Source organism: Pecten maximus, chromosome 7 (assembly GCF_902652985.1).
Source record: "Pecten maximus chromosome 7, xPecMax1.1, whole genome shotgun sequence".
NCBI classification, from domain to species: domain Eukaryota; kingdom Metazoa; phylum Mollusca; class Bivalvia; order Pectinida; family Pectinidae; genus Pecten; species Pecten maximus.
The window spans coordinates 16414979-16429485 of NC_047021.1; the positions used below are offsets into that span (position 1 = coordinate 16414979).

General features: G+C 38.1%; 1 protein-coding gene across 1 annotated transcript; it reads left to right on the forward strand.

Annotated features, from left to right (window-relative positions):
• Positions 1 to 2633: 2633 nt before the first annotated feature.
• On the forward strand, positions 2634 to 14160 carry LOC117331755 (stress response protein NST1-like). Its single transcript, XM_033890633.1, has 4 exons — positions 2634 to 2743; positions 3339 to 3401; positions 9046 to 9121; positions 10372 to 14160. The coding sequence occupies exons 2-4, from the start codon at positions 3353 to 3355 to the stop codon at positions 10949 to 10951; spliced, it is 705 nt and encodes a 234-aa protein (XP_033746524.1). The 5' UTR covers positions 2634 to 2743; positions 3339 to 3352; the 3' UTR covers positions 10952 to 14160.
• The last annotated feature ends 347 nt before the right edge of the window (positions 14161 to 14507 follow it).

A 14507-nucleotide genomic window follows, 5' to 3' on the forward strand; every position in this document is an offset into this window, starting at 1 on the left:
ATGCTACAGGCCCAATATCAAGTCCCTTGGCCTCTTGGTTATTGAGAAGAAGTTGTTTGAAGACTACAGCCTATTTACCCCATGTGACCTTGAATGAAGGTCAAGGTCATTTCTTTGAACAAACTTGGTAGCCCTTGATCCCAGCATGCTACAGGCCTAATATCAAGTCCCTGGGCCTCTTGGTTATTGAGAAGAAGTCGTTTGAAGATTATAGCCTATTTCACCTCTGTGACCTTGAATGAAGGTCAAGGTCATTTCTTTGAACAAACTTGGTAGCCCTTCACCCCAGCATGTTACAGGCCCAATATGAAGTTCCTGAGCCTCTTGGTTATTGAGAAGAAGTTGTTTCAATGAAAAAGTTGACGCCGGACGGACGGCCGGACGGACGGACAGACGGACGGACGACGGACGCCGCACCATGGCATAAGCTCACTTGCCCTTCGGGCAGGTGAGCTAAAAACCTTGTAATTTACATGTTCACTGTTACATGCTGTTATTATAGGCCTGTATATCTAACAAAAAGAATGGATTCGTTAGGTATGGTACCAGCAGCCTTATGGAAGAACTCATTGTCAAAAGACTTTCACGATCTCTTTAACTTCTCGGGTAAAACATGATTTTGGATTGAATTCATAATTTTATTTCAGACAATGTACTTTTTTATTTCATTAGATCAAGAAAAGATTTGTAATTCAACTATGAGAAGGACACATCAGACAAACGGTGCTGAAAATTTCCGGCAAACCATAAGGAACATGCTTTAAAGACTCCTCAAGTAAGAGACAATGAGGACACTAATGTCAATCAAACTGTTATGGGCAAAGTCTTAAAGAAATATGAAAACAAATCAACATTTCAATGTCTGGTGTTTTTCATATCTAGTTAAGAAAATGTAAAAAAAAAAAAAAAAATGCAAATATTCAATATGAACCTTTTTCAATTTTTCTAATTGGTTATTCTTATATTATGTTACAAATGTACTTTTATTTTCAAAAGAAACATTCGACATATTATGTGGACAAGCAAGGTAGCTGGAGAAAAGGGTCGGCTATATATTAAACAACATGTATTAAAATAAATAATTATAAATATGTTATAATTGATTCATTTAAACTTAAAATTAATATTAATTGTTAAATTGTTTTTAAATGGATAAATGACAGTTGCATATTTTTTTCCATGTCCATACCATTGACCATGTGACCGCCCATATGTGTGGTGAGAGAACCTTGCTTCCCTCATAAATCTCTCCCTTAAAGGTCATATCGAGAGGATGTGCCCCGAACTTGGATGTTTAATGTTTCCAATTCAGATATTCATGTTTAATTGATTATTCAAACTTCAAAAACAGTAGATTCATTCTTCAGTGGTCATATGAAATATTAATTACAATGAAATTCTGATTTTGGAATGCATCAAATTAAATCTGAATTACAAATTACATTTTGAATCGGTTTTAAATGTTAAATCACGACATTTATTTGTCAAACAATGGAATGGCTATATGTGTGTAGGAATACGAACTGGATACGGATAATATACATTTTTTCGGGAGAAGAAAATATATTGATATTTGTAATTGTAGCAACTAACATCTTCACTACATGGCTACATGGACACAGATCTGTATCAGATTTGGTTCACATTTTGTTATAAGTACTGGTCTATGGACAGGCCTATTCTTGTATTAAACAATCATATATCTGTACGTGTGATTAAAACGGCAAGATCTGATCAGGTAAGGTGTCCAATACACTCTAACAAGTGTTTTGAAATTTTCTATTCTTGGACCTTTGACGAGATTTCTGAAAGACAGCACATACACCACATCCTTTGTAACCCCATAACCTTAACACCATTGGTCCCAACCCCATAACCTAAACACCATTGGTCCCGTGATAGAGAAAATGAAGTCAATATCTATGGCCATAATAAATACAAACCTTTGCCAGCCATTCTATCATATGCTATTGCTCAATCTGTTCACCACCACTTGTGAGATCTGCATTTCGGAACTGCAAGATAAAATATTTCTCTGTAAGTTTTAATTTTCTTAATTAATTAACTTGATGATGTGAGAGTGTGCATTTATATATTTACTTTACAGAATCCGTTTTGTGTCCTTTGAGATACCTGGGTGGTAAGATCTAAAGGGTGTATATCATATCACGTTGAAATTCAGGTTCTAAATATGCATAATATTTTTGTTTTAAAAAAACATTCAAAATAAATACATCCTCTTGTATATCTTATATATCTATTCTGCACTCAATATTCGATATATATTAAATCTATTACTTACTTAATTCGTATGTAATTAAAGGTTTTTCGTATCCATCTGATTATCTTTTGTATAAACTTTTGTCTACCCGTAAACAACATTTCTCTATGGAGTTACATAGGAATTGGTCGGGGTTATCGCCTGATATCCAAACGATCGTATTTAGACACGGGGTACCGATTGATACTCTTAATTTTCTGTGAATAGTCCATGGTAGAATGTTCAAGATAAATTGGACATGTTATCAAAAAGTCCACAACGCATGGAAAAATGCAATCTCCAGGAGTACAAACAAAGGTTTGGCGTCAGGAATAACGTAAACACCGAGCTCTGTAGAAGTAGGTGACCCTTAGATAAACTGGCGTGCTACAGTATACAGCTAGTCTACTGCTGGGATGGTTACCCTGAGCAAAGGAAAATGTGATTGTGCTGCATTCGTGTTAATGTGAATTGCTTGAACAGGTAAGTTATCGGTATTATTTCTTGAAATATTGTTTTTCAAATTTCGTAGTAAATTCTGGATAATTATAGCATAATTATGACCATTTACTAACAAGCATTCCTGCATACATTCCATTTCATGTGCAAATCGATCTGCAAGGTTGGCGATAATGTAGAAAGAAGCTAATTAAGAAAAATAAAAACAATATGATACACAATCTAAACGCTTACAATGTTAAATGGTGTTTTAAACTGTTTGAAATATGTGCTTTATTCTGTTCTGGAAAATAAAAAAATCCTTAAGCCACATGATTTACTGCACATTTTGAAAAAAGGGTCCACATATTCCATTATAGATACGCTGGTGTAACAAATGAATTGATGGATGGGTGAACTTAAAGTGTACAATTCAATGTAGGACCTGTCAGACATGTTTTGGATTTTTGACTCCAATACTTCATTTGATTAAGTTAATTGCCAATCACTGACTTATCTACTTACATAAATAACAACAATAATTGTTTAAATGATATAGAGTGAAATGTACATGTTGACAACATAAAACATTACGCACAGGAGATATACATAAACACTTCTTGTTGTCGTGTCTTTACAGACATCCAATCCAATATGGCGGCAGCTTACCACAATGATGATACAAGATCCAGCGATACTTCACGTGAGTCTACTGCCACTGTCATTTCATTAGATGTTTCACACTACTCGAGAAAGTATTAAAATTGATATTGTCACACTAACTGCTTGTAATTTCAACATTGTTGTAAAGATAATCTTGTCCAAAGATGTTGAAGGTATGAAATCAGAAATTCCTATAGTTTTATTTTCCCCTCCTATCTTTTTGTATTTTTTAATTTCGAACTAATTAAAAGTCTCAAAGAAAAATGCTTACAAGTAGGTAAGAGGGTACAAACAAGTAAACCGGTATTCTAACGTAAACAACACATATATATATAGATTTACAAGTAAACCGGTATTCTAACGTAAACAACACATATATATATAGATTTACAAGTAAACCGGTATTCTAACGTAAACAACACATATAGATATAGATTTACAAGTAAAACGGTATTCTAACGTAGACAACACATATAGATATAGATTTACAAGTAAACCGGTATTCTAACGTAAACAACACATATATATATAGATTTACAAGTAAACCGGTATTCTAACGTAAACAACACATATAGATATAGATTTACAAGTAAACCGGTATTCTAACGTAAACAACACATATACATGTAGATATAGATTTACAAGTAAACCGTAATTCTAACGTAGACAACACATATAGATATAGATTTACAAGTAAACCGTAATTCTAACGTAGACAACACATATAGATATAGATTTACAAGTAAACCGTAATTCTAACGTAAACAACACATATAGATATAGATTTACAAGTAAACCGTAATTCTAACGTAAACAACACATATATAGATATAGATTTACAAGTAAACCGGTATTCTAACGTAAACAACACACATAGATAAAGATTTACAAGTAAACCGGTATTCTAACGTAAACAACACATATAGATATAGATTTACAAGTAAACCGTAATTCTAACGTAGACAACACATATAGATATAGATTTACAAGTAAACCGTAATTCTAACGTAGACAACGCATATAGATATAGATTTACAAGTAAACCGTAATTCTAACGTAAACAACACATATAGATATAGATTTACAAGTAAACCGTAATTCTAACGTAGACAACACATATAGATATAGATTTACAAGTAAACCGTAATTCTAATGTAAACAACACATATATATATAGATTTACAATTAAACCGTAATTCTAACGTAGACAACACATATAGATATAGATTTACAAGTAAACCGTAATTCTAACGAAGACAACACATATAGATATAGATTTACAAGTAAACCGTAATTCTAACATAAACAACACATATAGATATAGATTTACAAGTAAACCGTAATTCTAACGTAGACAACACATATAGATATAGATTTACAAGTAAACCGTAATTCTAACGTAGACAACACATATAGATATAGATTTACAAGTAAACCGTAATTCTAACGTAAACAACACATATAGATATAGATTTACAAGTAAACCGTAATTATAACGTAAACAACACATATAGATATAGATTTACAAGTAAACCGTAATTACAACGTAAACAACACATATAGACATAGATTTACAAGTAAACCGTAATTCTAACGTAAACAACACATATAGACATAGATTTACAAGTAAACCGTAATTCTAACGTAAACAACACATATAGACATAGATTTACAAGTAAACCGTAATTCTAACGTAAACAACACATATAGACATAGATTTACAAGTAAACCGTAATTCTAACGTAGACAACACATATAGATATAGATTTACAAGTAAACCGTAATTCTAACGTAGACAACACATATAGATATAGATTTACAAGTAAACCGTAATTCTAACGTAGACAACACATATAGATATAGATTTACAAGTAAACCGTAATTCTAACGTAGACAACACATATAGATATAGATTTACAAGTAAACCGTAATTCTAACGTAAACAACACATATAGATATAGATTTACAAGTAAACCGTAATTCTAACGTAGACAACACATATAGATATAGATTTACAAGTAAACCGTAATTCTAACGTAGACAACACATATAGATATAGATTTACAAGTAAACCGTAATTATAACGTAAACAACACATATATAGATATAGATTTACAAGTAAACCGTAATTACAACGTAAACAACACATATAGACATAGATTTACAAGTAAACCGTAATTCTAACGTAGACAACACATATAGATATAGATTTACAAGTAAATCGTAATTCTAACGTAAACAACACATAAAGATATAGATTTACAAGTAAACCGTAATTCTAACGTAAATAACACATATAGATATAGATTTACAAGTAAACACGCGTGTATCGATTTATATGAAAAATTTAGAAAAAAAAAAAAAAAAAAAACCAACAAAAACAACAAAAAAACAAGGGACTTTTTCAAAATGCAATTGTGGAGAAGCAGTCATCAACGCACATCGAACAAGTCTAACTCTATATTTTCCCTTTGAAGGCAACAGAAATATTGAAGATGGTCGGAACGTTAACAGTGAAATGGCATAAAATAAAAAAACAAAACAAAAAAACAACACAATTTCAGATTGATGCATAAACTTCGTTTGGTATCAATGATCTAGATTCCCCTGGGTCAGTAACCACTTCCTCCGTCAGTAACCACTTCATCCGTCAGTAACCCCTTCCCCGTCAGTAACCACTTCATCCGTCAGTAACCCCTTCCCCGTCAGTAACCCCTTCCCCGTCAGTAACCACTTCCCCGTCAGTAACCACTTCATCCGTCAGTAACCCCTTCCCCGTCAGTAACCACTCCCCCTGTCAGTAACCACTTCCCCCGTCAGTAACCACTTCCCCCGTCAGTAACCACTTCCCCCGTCAGTAACCACTTCCCCCGTCAATAACCACTCCCCCTGTCAGTAACCACTTTCCCCGTCAGTAACCACTTCCCCCGTCAATAACCACTCCCCCTGTCAGTAACCACTACCCCTGTCAGTAATAACTACCTCCGTCAGTAACCATTTCCCCTGTCAGTAACCACTTCCCTTGTCAGTAACTACTTCCCTGTTAGTAACCACTCCCCCTGTCAGTAACCACTACCTCTTTCAGTAACCACTGGCAGTTACAACTTCCTCCGTCAGTAACCACTACCCCTGTCAGTAACCATTTCCCCTGTCAGTAACCACTTCCTCCGTCAGTAACCACTTCCCCGTCAGTAACCACTTCCCCCGTCAATAACCACTGTCAGTAATAACTGCCTCCGTCAGTAACAACTTCCTCTGTCAGTAACCACTTCCCTTGTCAGTAACCACTTCCCCCGTCAATAACCACTGTCAGTAATAACTGCCTCCGTCAGTAACCACTTCCTCTGTCAGTAACCACTTCCCTTGTCAGTAACCACTTCCCCCGTCAATAACCACTGTCAGTAATAACTGCCTCCGTCAGTAACAACTTCCTCTGTCAGTAACCACTTCCCTTGTCAGTAACCATTTCCCCTGTCAGTAACCACTTCCCCTGACAGTAACTACTTCCCTGTTAGTAACCACTCCCCCTGTCAGTAACCACTACCTCTGTCAGTAACCACTGGTAGTTACAGCTTCCTCCGTCAGTAACCACTACCCCTGTCAGTAACCACTTCCCCTGTCAGTAACCACTTCCTCCGTCAGTAACCACTTCCCCTGTCAATAACCACTTCCTCCGTCAGTAACCACTTCCCCTGTCAGTAACTACTTTCCCTGTCAATAACCACTGTCAGTAACCACTTCCTCCGTCAGTAACCACTTTCCCTGTCAGTAACCACTTTCCCTGTCAGTAACCACTTCCCCCGTCAGTATCCACTTCCCCGTCAGTAACCACTTCCCCCGTCAGTAACCATTTCCCCCGTCAGTAACCACTTCCCCGTCAGTAACCACTTCCCTTGTCCATACCCACTTCCCCTGTCAGTAACCACTACCCCTGTCAGTAATAACTACCTCCGACAGTAACCATTTCCCCTGTCAGTAACCACTTCCCTTGTCAGTAACTACTTCCCTGTTAGTAACCACTCCCCATGTCAGTAACCACTACCTCTTTCAGTAACCACTGGCAGTTACAACTTCCTCCGTCAGTAACCACTACCCCTGTCAGTAACCATTTCCCCTGTCAGTAACCACTTCCTCCGTCAGTAACCACTTCCCCGTCAGTAACCACTTCCCCCGTCAATAACCACTGTCAGTAATAACTGCCTCCGTCAGTAACAACTTCCTCTGTCAGTAACCACTTCCCTTGTCAGTAACCACTTCCCCCGTCAATAACCACTGTCAGTAATAACTGCCTCCGTCAGTAACAACTTCCTCTGTCAGTAACCACTTCCCTTGTCAGTAACCACTTCCCCCGTCAATAACCACTGTCAGTAATAACTGCCTCCGTCAGTAACAACTTCCTCTGTCAGTAACCACTTCCCTTGTCAGTAACCATTTCCCCTGTCAGTAACCACTTCCCCTGACAGTAACTACTTCCCTGTTAGTAACCACTCCCCCTGTCAGTAACCACTACCTCTGTCAGTAACCACTGGTAGTTACAGCTTCCTCCGTCAGTAACCACTACCCCTGTCAGTAACCACTTCCCCTGTCAGTAACCACTTCCTCCGTCAGTAACCACTTCCCCTGTCAATAACCACTTCCTCCGTCAGTAACCACTTCCCCTGTCAGTAACTACTTTCCCTGTCAATAACCACTGTCAGTAACCACTTCCTCCGTCAGTAACCACTTTCCCTGTCAGTAACCACTTTCCCTGTCAGTAACCACTTCCCCCGTCAGTATCCACTTCCCCGTCAGTAACCACTTCCCCCGTCAGTAACCATTTCCCCCGTCAGTAACCACTTCCCCGTCAGTAACCACTTCCCTTGTCCATACCCACTTCCCCTGACAGTAACCACTTCCCCTGTCAATAACCACTGCCAATAACCACTTACTCCGTCAGTAACCACTTCCCCGTCAGTAACCACTATTTCCGTCAGTAACCACTTTTTCCGTCAGTAACCACTTTTCCCGTCAGTAACCACTTCCCCGTCAGTAACCACTAGTAACCACTTCCCCCGTTAGTAACCACTTTCCCCGTCAGAAACTATTTCCCCTGTCAGTCACTATTTCCCCTGTCAGCTACTATTTCCCCCGTCAGTAACCACTTCCCCGTCATTAACTATTTCCCTCGTCAGTAACCACTTCCGTCGTCAGAAACTATTTCCCCCGTCAGTAACTATTTTCCCCGTCAGTAACTTTTCCCCCCATCAGTAACTATTTACCCCGTCAGTAACTACTTCCCCCGTCAGTAACCATTTCCCCCGTCAGTAACCACTTCCCCCGTCAGTAACTATTTCCCCCGTCAGTAACCACTTCCCCCGTCTCTAACCACTTCCCGTGTTAGTAACCACTTCACCCGTTAGTAACCACTCCCCCCGTCAGTAACCACTTCCCCTGACAGTAACTACTTCCCCTGACAGTAGCTACTTCCCTGTTAGTAACCACTCCCCCGTCAGTAACCACTTCCTCTGACAGTAACTACTTCCCGTGTTAGTAACCATTATTAATTACCTGTCCTGTACCACATGACCCATCTTGAAGTAGTAATGATATAGTGTAATATAAATCACTGATTACATTATCATAATATAGCGTCAGTATGGTCTGATTGTGATTGATGTACGATGTTATCATTCTAATTACTATAGGTGATGTCACCAATGCTTTGGAGGTTCTATCAGAAGAGGAAAATAAGGATTTCCAGGACTTCAGGAAAAGTCTAGGGTAGGATTATAATACTGGACAATAAACAAACGTGGTGCAAATCAGGAAAAGTCTAGGGTAGGATTATAATACTGGACAATAAACAAACGTGGTGCAAATCCCATCTAGTCTTATCGCGAAACCATCACCTGAAGACAAGATAGATTGGAAAGGGCTATCATATGCAGATTTTTCTCAACACACCCATTTTGCAACTTCGATATGATTACCTAGACCTTGAATAGCTTTAGACCGGTGTTAACAACTCGGTGCATTAGGACTTTATTAGTTTATTGGTACATAGATTTGCATGTGTTTCTAGTAAGAAAATTGTGCATTAATTGAAACTATTATATGTAGCATTGCCCTGGGAATTAACAAGAATGGTCGGTACTGGTGTCGCGTGCGCAAAGACAACAACCTTACCCTAGGGGAGCACATGGTCCGATATCTGACGTTGTTTTATTATGGACTAGTTTTGTACTTTGAACCTGTGGGCCGACACGACGGCCAGTTAGTATTGTATTTTGAACCTGTGGGCCGACACTACGGTCAGTTAGTATTGTACTTTGAACCTGTGGGCCGACACTACGGCCAGTTAGTATTGTATTTTGAACCTGTGGGCCGACACTACGGCCAGTTGGTACTGTACTTTGAACCTGTGGGCCGACACTACGGCCAGTATTTTCCTCGTTTAATAACACTTCTCTGTATACCCTACTTAACCTTCAACATACGTTAAATTGCATGACGACACTTAAAGCACATGTAATATCCAAATACTAACACAGACACTAGTATGAAGCATTTACCAATCACTTAACGTACCTGTTAGGAAGTAGTTTGTCCATTATCCCAGGAACAGTGGATTGGGCCACACATGTATTTACTGTTTAACATACCAACTGATTCGTATTTACGCCCTCAGATCACACTTTAAATGTATTTTGTATGATACCATTACATGTCTATATTAGTATACAGAAAAACAATAAGAACAGGACAAATAATATCAGAAGATGCTAACTCTCCCGGAACATGTGGTCTTGTTTTATAAGTGTTTCCATATTGGTCTATATTTCGATCATATTTTGTCCTCGTTTCATCGATTTTAAGGATTATTTTGTTTAGATGAAGGCATTAACTATTCTCATGCTACAAAGATGTCTACTTCATAATATGAAATGTTATATCTGAATTATTGTTTCTGATTTGATTTTGATAAATTATTTGTCCTATTCTAACATACCATAATGTTTTTCTTCTTTCAGAATTGTGGGAAGTTTCACGAAACAGATGGTCAAGCTCGCCATAGACCAGCTCAAGCCCGAATTTGAGCGGATGGCGGAACAAGCTGCGGATAGGGCAATGGATTCAAAGTCGACGAAGGTCAAAGAACTTCAGGATGAGCTCAATGGTCGTGAACGCGACCTCAAACAAATGAAATTGGAGAAAAAAATCCTACAAGCAAAACTTGAGAAAGAAATGTGTAACCGCGATATTGCAGATGTAGTGGATAGCAAAGAAAAAGACATTAAAAAGATGGAAGTCGAGATAGGCAGTCTCAAGAGTAAGCTGAAAAGGAAAGCAGACGAACTGAAAAAAGAGCGAGAAAGGGCGACAGATGAGGAAACTCGGCGAATGGAGATTCAGACATCACTTCAATCTGAGATCGATCGTCTGAAAAAAGATCTCGACAAAGTTAAAGGTCATCTGGGACAAATTCGCTCAGCAAAAAATGTCGGCAACGAGGAGACGCGGAAATTACGTGAACGCGAACGTCAGCTGATCGAGGAAATCGAAGACTTGAAAAAACAGCAGCCAAAACTTCGGCGAAAGATCACACGTTAAAAATTCGAGTGCATCGTTGTATTTAATTGTGTATTAGACAACACATGTGTTCATAATGTACCTATATATATAATTATCTCATCCCAAAGAGTAACAACTGTCTATCATTTCTCGTACTGGTTTTGAAAGAAAAGCTTGAGTCATTCACAGTTGTGTATGTAGAGATGGATTAAGTCACAGATGTAGATGTTGAGATGGATTCAGTCACAGATTCAGTCACCAGCTGTGGATGTTGTGATGGATTCAGTCACAGATTCAGTCACAGCTGTGGATGTTATGGTGGATTCAGTCACAGATTCAGTCACAGCTGTGGATGTTGTGATGGATTCAGTCACAGATTCAGTCACAGCTGTGGATGTTGTGATGGATTCAGTCACAGATTCAGTCACAGCTGTGGATGTTGTGATGGATTCAGTCACAGATTCAGTCACAGCTGTGGATGTTGAGATTGATTCAGTCACAGATTCAGTCACAGCTGTGGATGTTGAGATTGATTCAGTCACAGATTCAGTCACAGCTGTGGATGTTGTGATGGATTCAGTCACCAGCTGTGGATGCTGAGATGGATTCAGTCACAGATTCAGTCACAGCTGTGGATGTTGAGATGGATGCAGTCACAGATTCAGTCACAGCTGTGGATGTTGAGATGGATTCAGTCACCAGCTGTGGATGTTGTGATGGATTCAGTCACCAGCTGTGGATGTTGTGATGGATTCAGTCATAGATTAAGTCACCAGCTGTGGGTGTTGAGATGGATTCAGTCACAGATTCAGTCACCAGCTGTGGATGTTGAGATTGATTCAGTCACCAGCTGTGGATGTTGAGATTGATTCAGTCACCAGCTGTGGATGTTGTGATGGATTCAGTCATAGATTCAGTCATCAGCTGTGGATGTTGAAATGGATTCAGTCACCAGCTGTGGATGTTGAGATGGATTCAGTCACAGATTAAGTCACAGCTATGGATGTTGAGATGGATTCAGTCACAGATTCAGTCACAGCTGTGGATGTTAAGATAGATTCAGTCACAGATTAAGTCACAGCTATGGATGTTGAGATGGATTCAGTCACAGATTCAGTCACAGCTGTGGATGTTAAGATAGATTCAGTCATCAGCTGTGGATGTTGTGATGGATTCAGTCATAGATTCAGTCACCAGCTGTGGATGTTGAGATGGATTCAGTCACAGATTAAGTCACAGCTATGGATGTTGAGATGGATTCAGTCATAGATTCAGTCACCAGCTGTGGATGTTGAGATGGATTCAGTCACAGATTCAGTCACAGCTGTGGATGTTAAGATAGATTCAGTCATCAGCTGTGGATGTTGTGATGGATTCAGTCATAGATTCAGTCACCAGCTGTGGATGTTGACATGGATTCAGTCACAGATTCAGTCATCAGCTGTGGATGTTGAGATGGATTCAGTCACAGATTAAGTCACAGATTAAGTCACAGCTATGGATGTTGAGATGGATTCAGTCACAGATTCAGTCACAGCTGTGGATGTTAAGATAGATTCAGTCACCAGCTGTGGATGTTGAGATGGATTCAGTCACAGATTCAGTCATCAGCTGTGGATGTTGAGATGGATTCAGTCACAGATTAAGTCACAGATTAAGTCACAGCTATGGATGTTGAGATGGATTCAGTCACAGATTCAGTCACAGCTGTGGATGTTAAGATAGATTCAGTCACCAGCTGTGGATGTTGAGATGGATTCAGTCACAGATTAAGTCACAGCTATGGATGTTGAGATGGATTCAGTCACAGATTCAGTCACAGCTGTGGATGTTAAGATAGATTCAGTCATCAGCTGTGGATGTTGAAATGGATTCAGTCACCAGCTGTGGATGTTGAGATGGATTCAGTCACAGATTAAGTCACAGCTATGGATGTTGAGATGGATTCAGTCACAGATTCAGTCACAGCTGTGGATGTTAAGATAGATTCAGTCACCAGCTGTGGATGTTGAGATGGATTAAGTCACAGATTCAGTCACAGCTGTGGATGTTGAGATGGATTAAGTCACAGATTCAGTCACAGCTGTGGATGTTGAGATGGATTCAGTCACAGACTCAGTCATCAGCTGTTGATTTCGAGATGGTTCCGTGGTAGAAATGAAGGGATTTTGTCTGTAAAGCAATTTGCTATATAGACCGTGAGGAGGCATTTAGAGTTATAATATGAATTCATCTAAAATCTAACGAAACAATGTCAATCTACAGCTTAATTCACTTTGACGTTCCTTCTGCCACCCATTTATCTTCCGCACGTTTGTGGTGACATTATTTGTGTTTTATCACTTGGCATAAGTTAAATTTATTATGTTGTCGTTCGACACACATATACATAGTGTTTTGTTCGTTAGTGATTTGGTGACGTGGTTACTGAGTTCTGTGTCCAGACAGGGCATTAGTACAGTTGAATTCCTAAGAAATGTTCTCGAGTATCCAATTTTACAAAAATTGAGTTACGATCCAATAAACTGTAAAACCGATGGTTTATAAATTTCATTCAGATAGTTCTAGATGTAACGTCATGATTAACGAACGGAGACCGATCAAAATTAATTTAATCAAGGGAGACAACTCTTAAACAAGAAATGCATTATATAAATTTAGCATTTCGATTTAATTTATCCACTTTTTCGAGCTCAAGGAGTTGAGTCCTGTTACATATATGCGGCAGACCATATTCAAATTATATCATGGCCATATTAGCAGATATATTTTATTTTCACATTCAAAAGCACGCATCCAAGGTTTTCGTACACAACATATATCTGTCTCGATTCCGTGCATTAACGCCTGTTTAGAGAAAAAAGAAAGAGCTAATCATATGGCAAGCCAAGTTGTCATTTAATTATATCAAATACCTTATAGATTTGATAAGATAGCTTATAGACTTTTTAAGATATCTTATATACTTTTATAATTTTTTTTTTAAATACTTGATCTCATTGCTCAACGATCACATTAATTTCAACAATTAATCTTAATCATAACTTTGAACTTTGTAGTTTAAAAAGCTCTGCTGAGAGGCGACATTAAACCAGCCTTATGGATACCTACCACTCTTTGCTAGTCAGTGTGTAGATTACCACGTGAAACATAGCAGTCAGTATAGTTTATAAAGGTGGTCTATATTATGGTGAATTCACTGATATATGTACAAGCATTGACAAGTTCCAATAAACATCCCGAAAGAGTTTTGTGTAATTTGTCAATTTCTTTACTCCATACACATTTTAATTAGTTAATACTTCATTAAACAAGGTAGTGTTTATCTTAATACATAATTACATAACTCATTCGTTAATCGATGCCAGTTTTTTTCTACAAGCCCGTTACTTGTTCGTTCGCCGGTCTTCCGGTGCATTTCAGTCAGAATTATTTTGAATATATTTTAATATTAGAACGACTCCCAGTTCACGTTCACTATTTATTGGAGATATTTTTTAATTGATAACGTTAAAAAACTACTCACATGTATATAACTGTCAGTGATCCATCACATTAGTATTTGAGACAATGCTGTTAAAGTTGAATTTAAATA

What these genes read in the sequence shown, in the direction of transcription:
- LOC117331755 (XM_033890633.1), top strand. Translation starts at nt 3,353, where the DNA reads ATGGCGGCAGCTTACCACAATGATGATACAAGATCCAGCGATACTTCA. An exon ending in AAGATCCAGCGATACTTCAC is followed by an intron (nt 3,402 to 9,045) that starts GTGAGTCTACTG and finishes TAATTACTATAG; the next exon opens with GTGATGTCACCAATGCTTTG. An exon ending in GACTTCAGGAAAAGTCTAGG is followed by an intron (nt 9,122 to 10,371) that starts GTAGGATTATAA and finishes TTCTTCTTTCAG; the next exon opens with AATTGTGGGAAGTTTCACGA.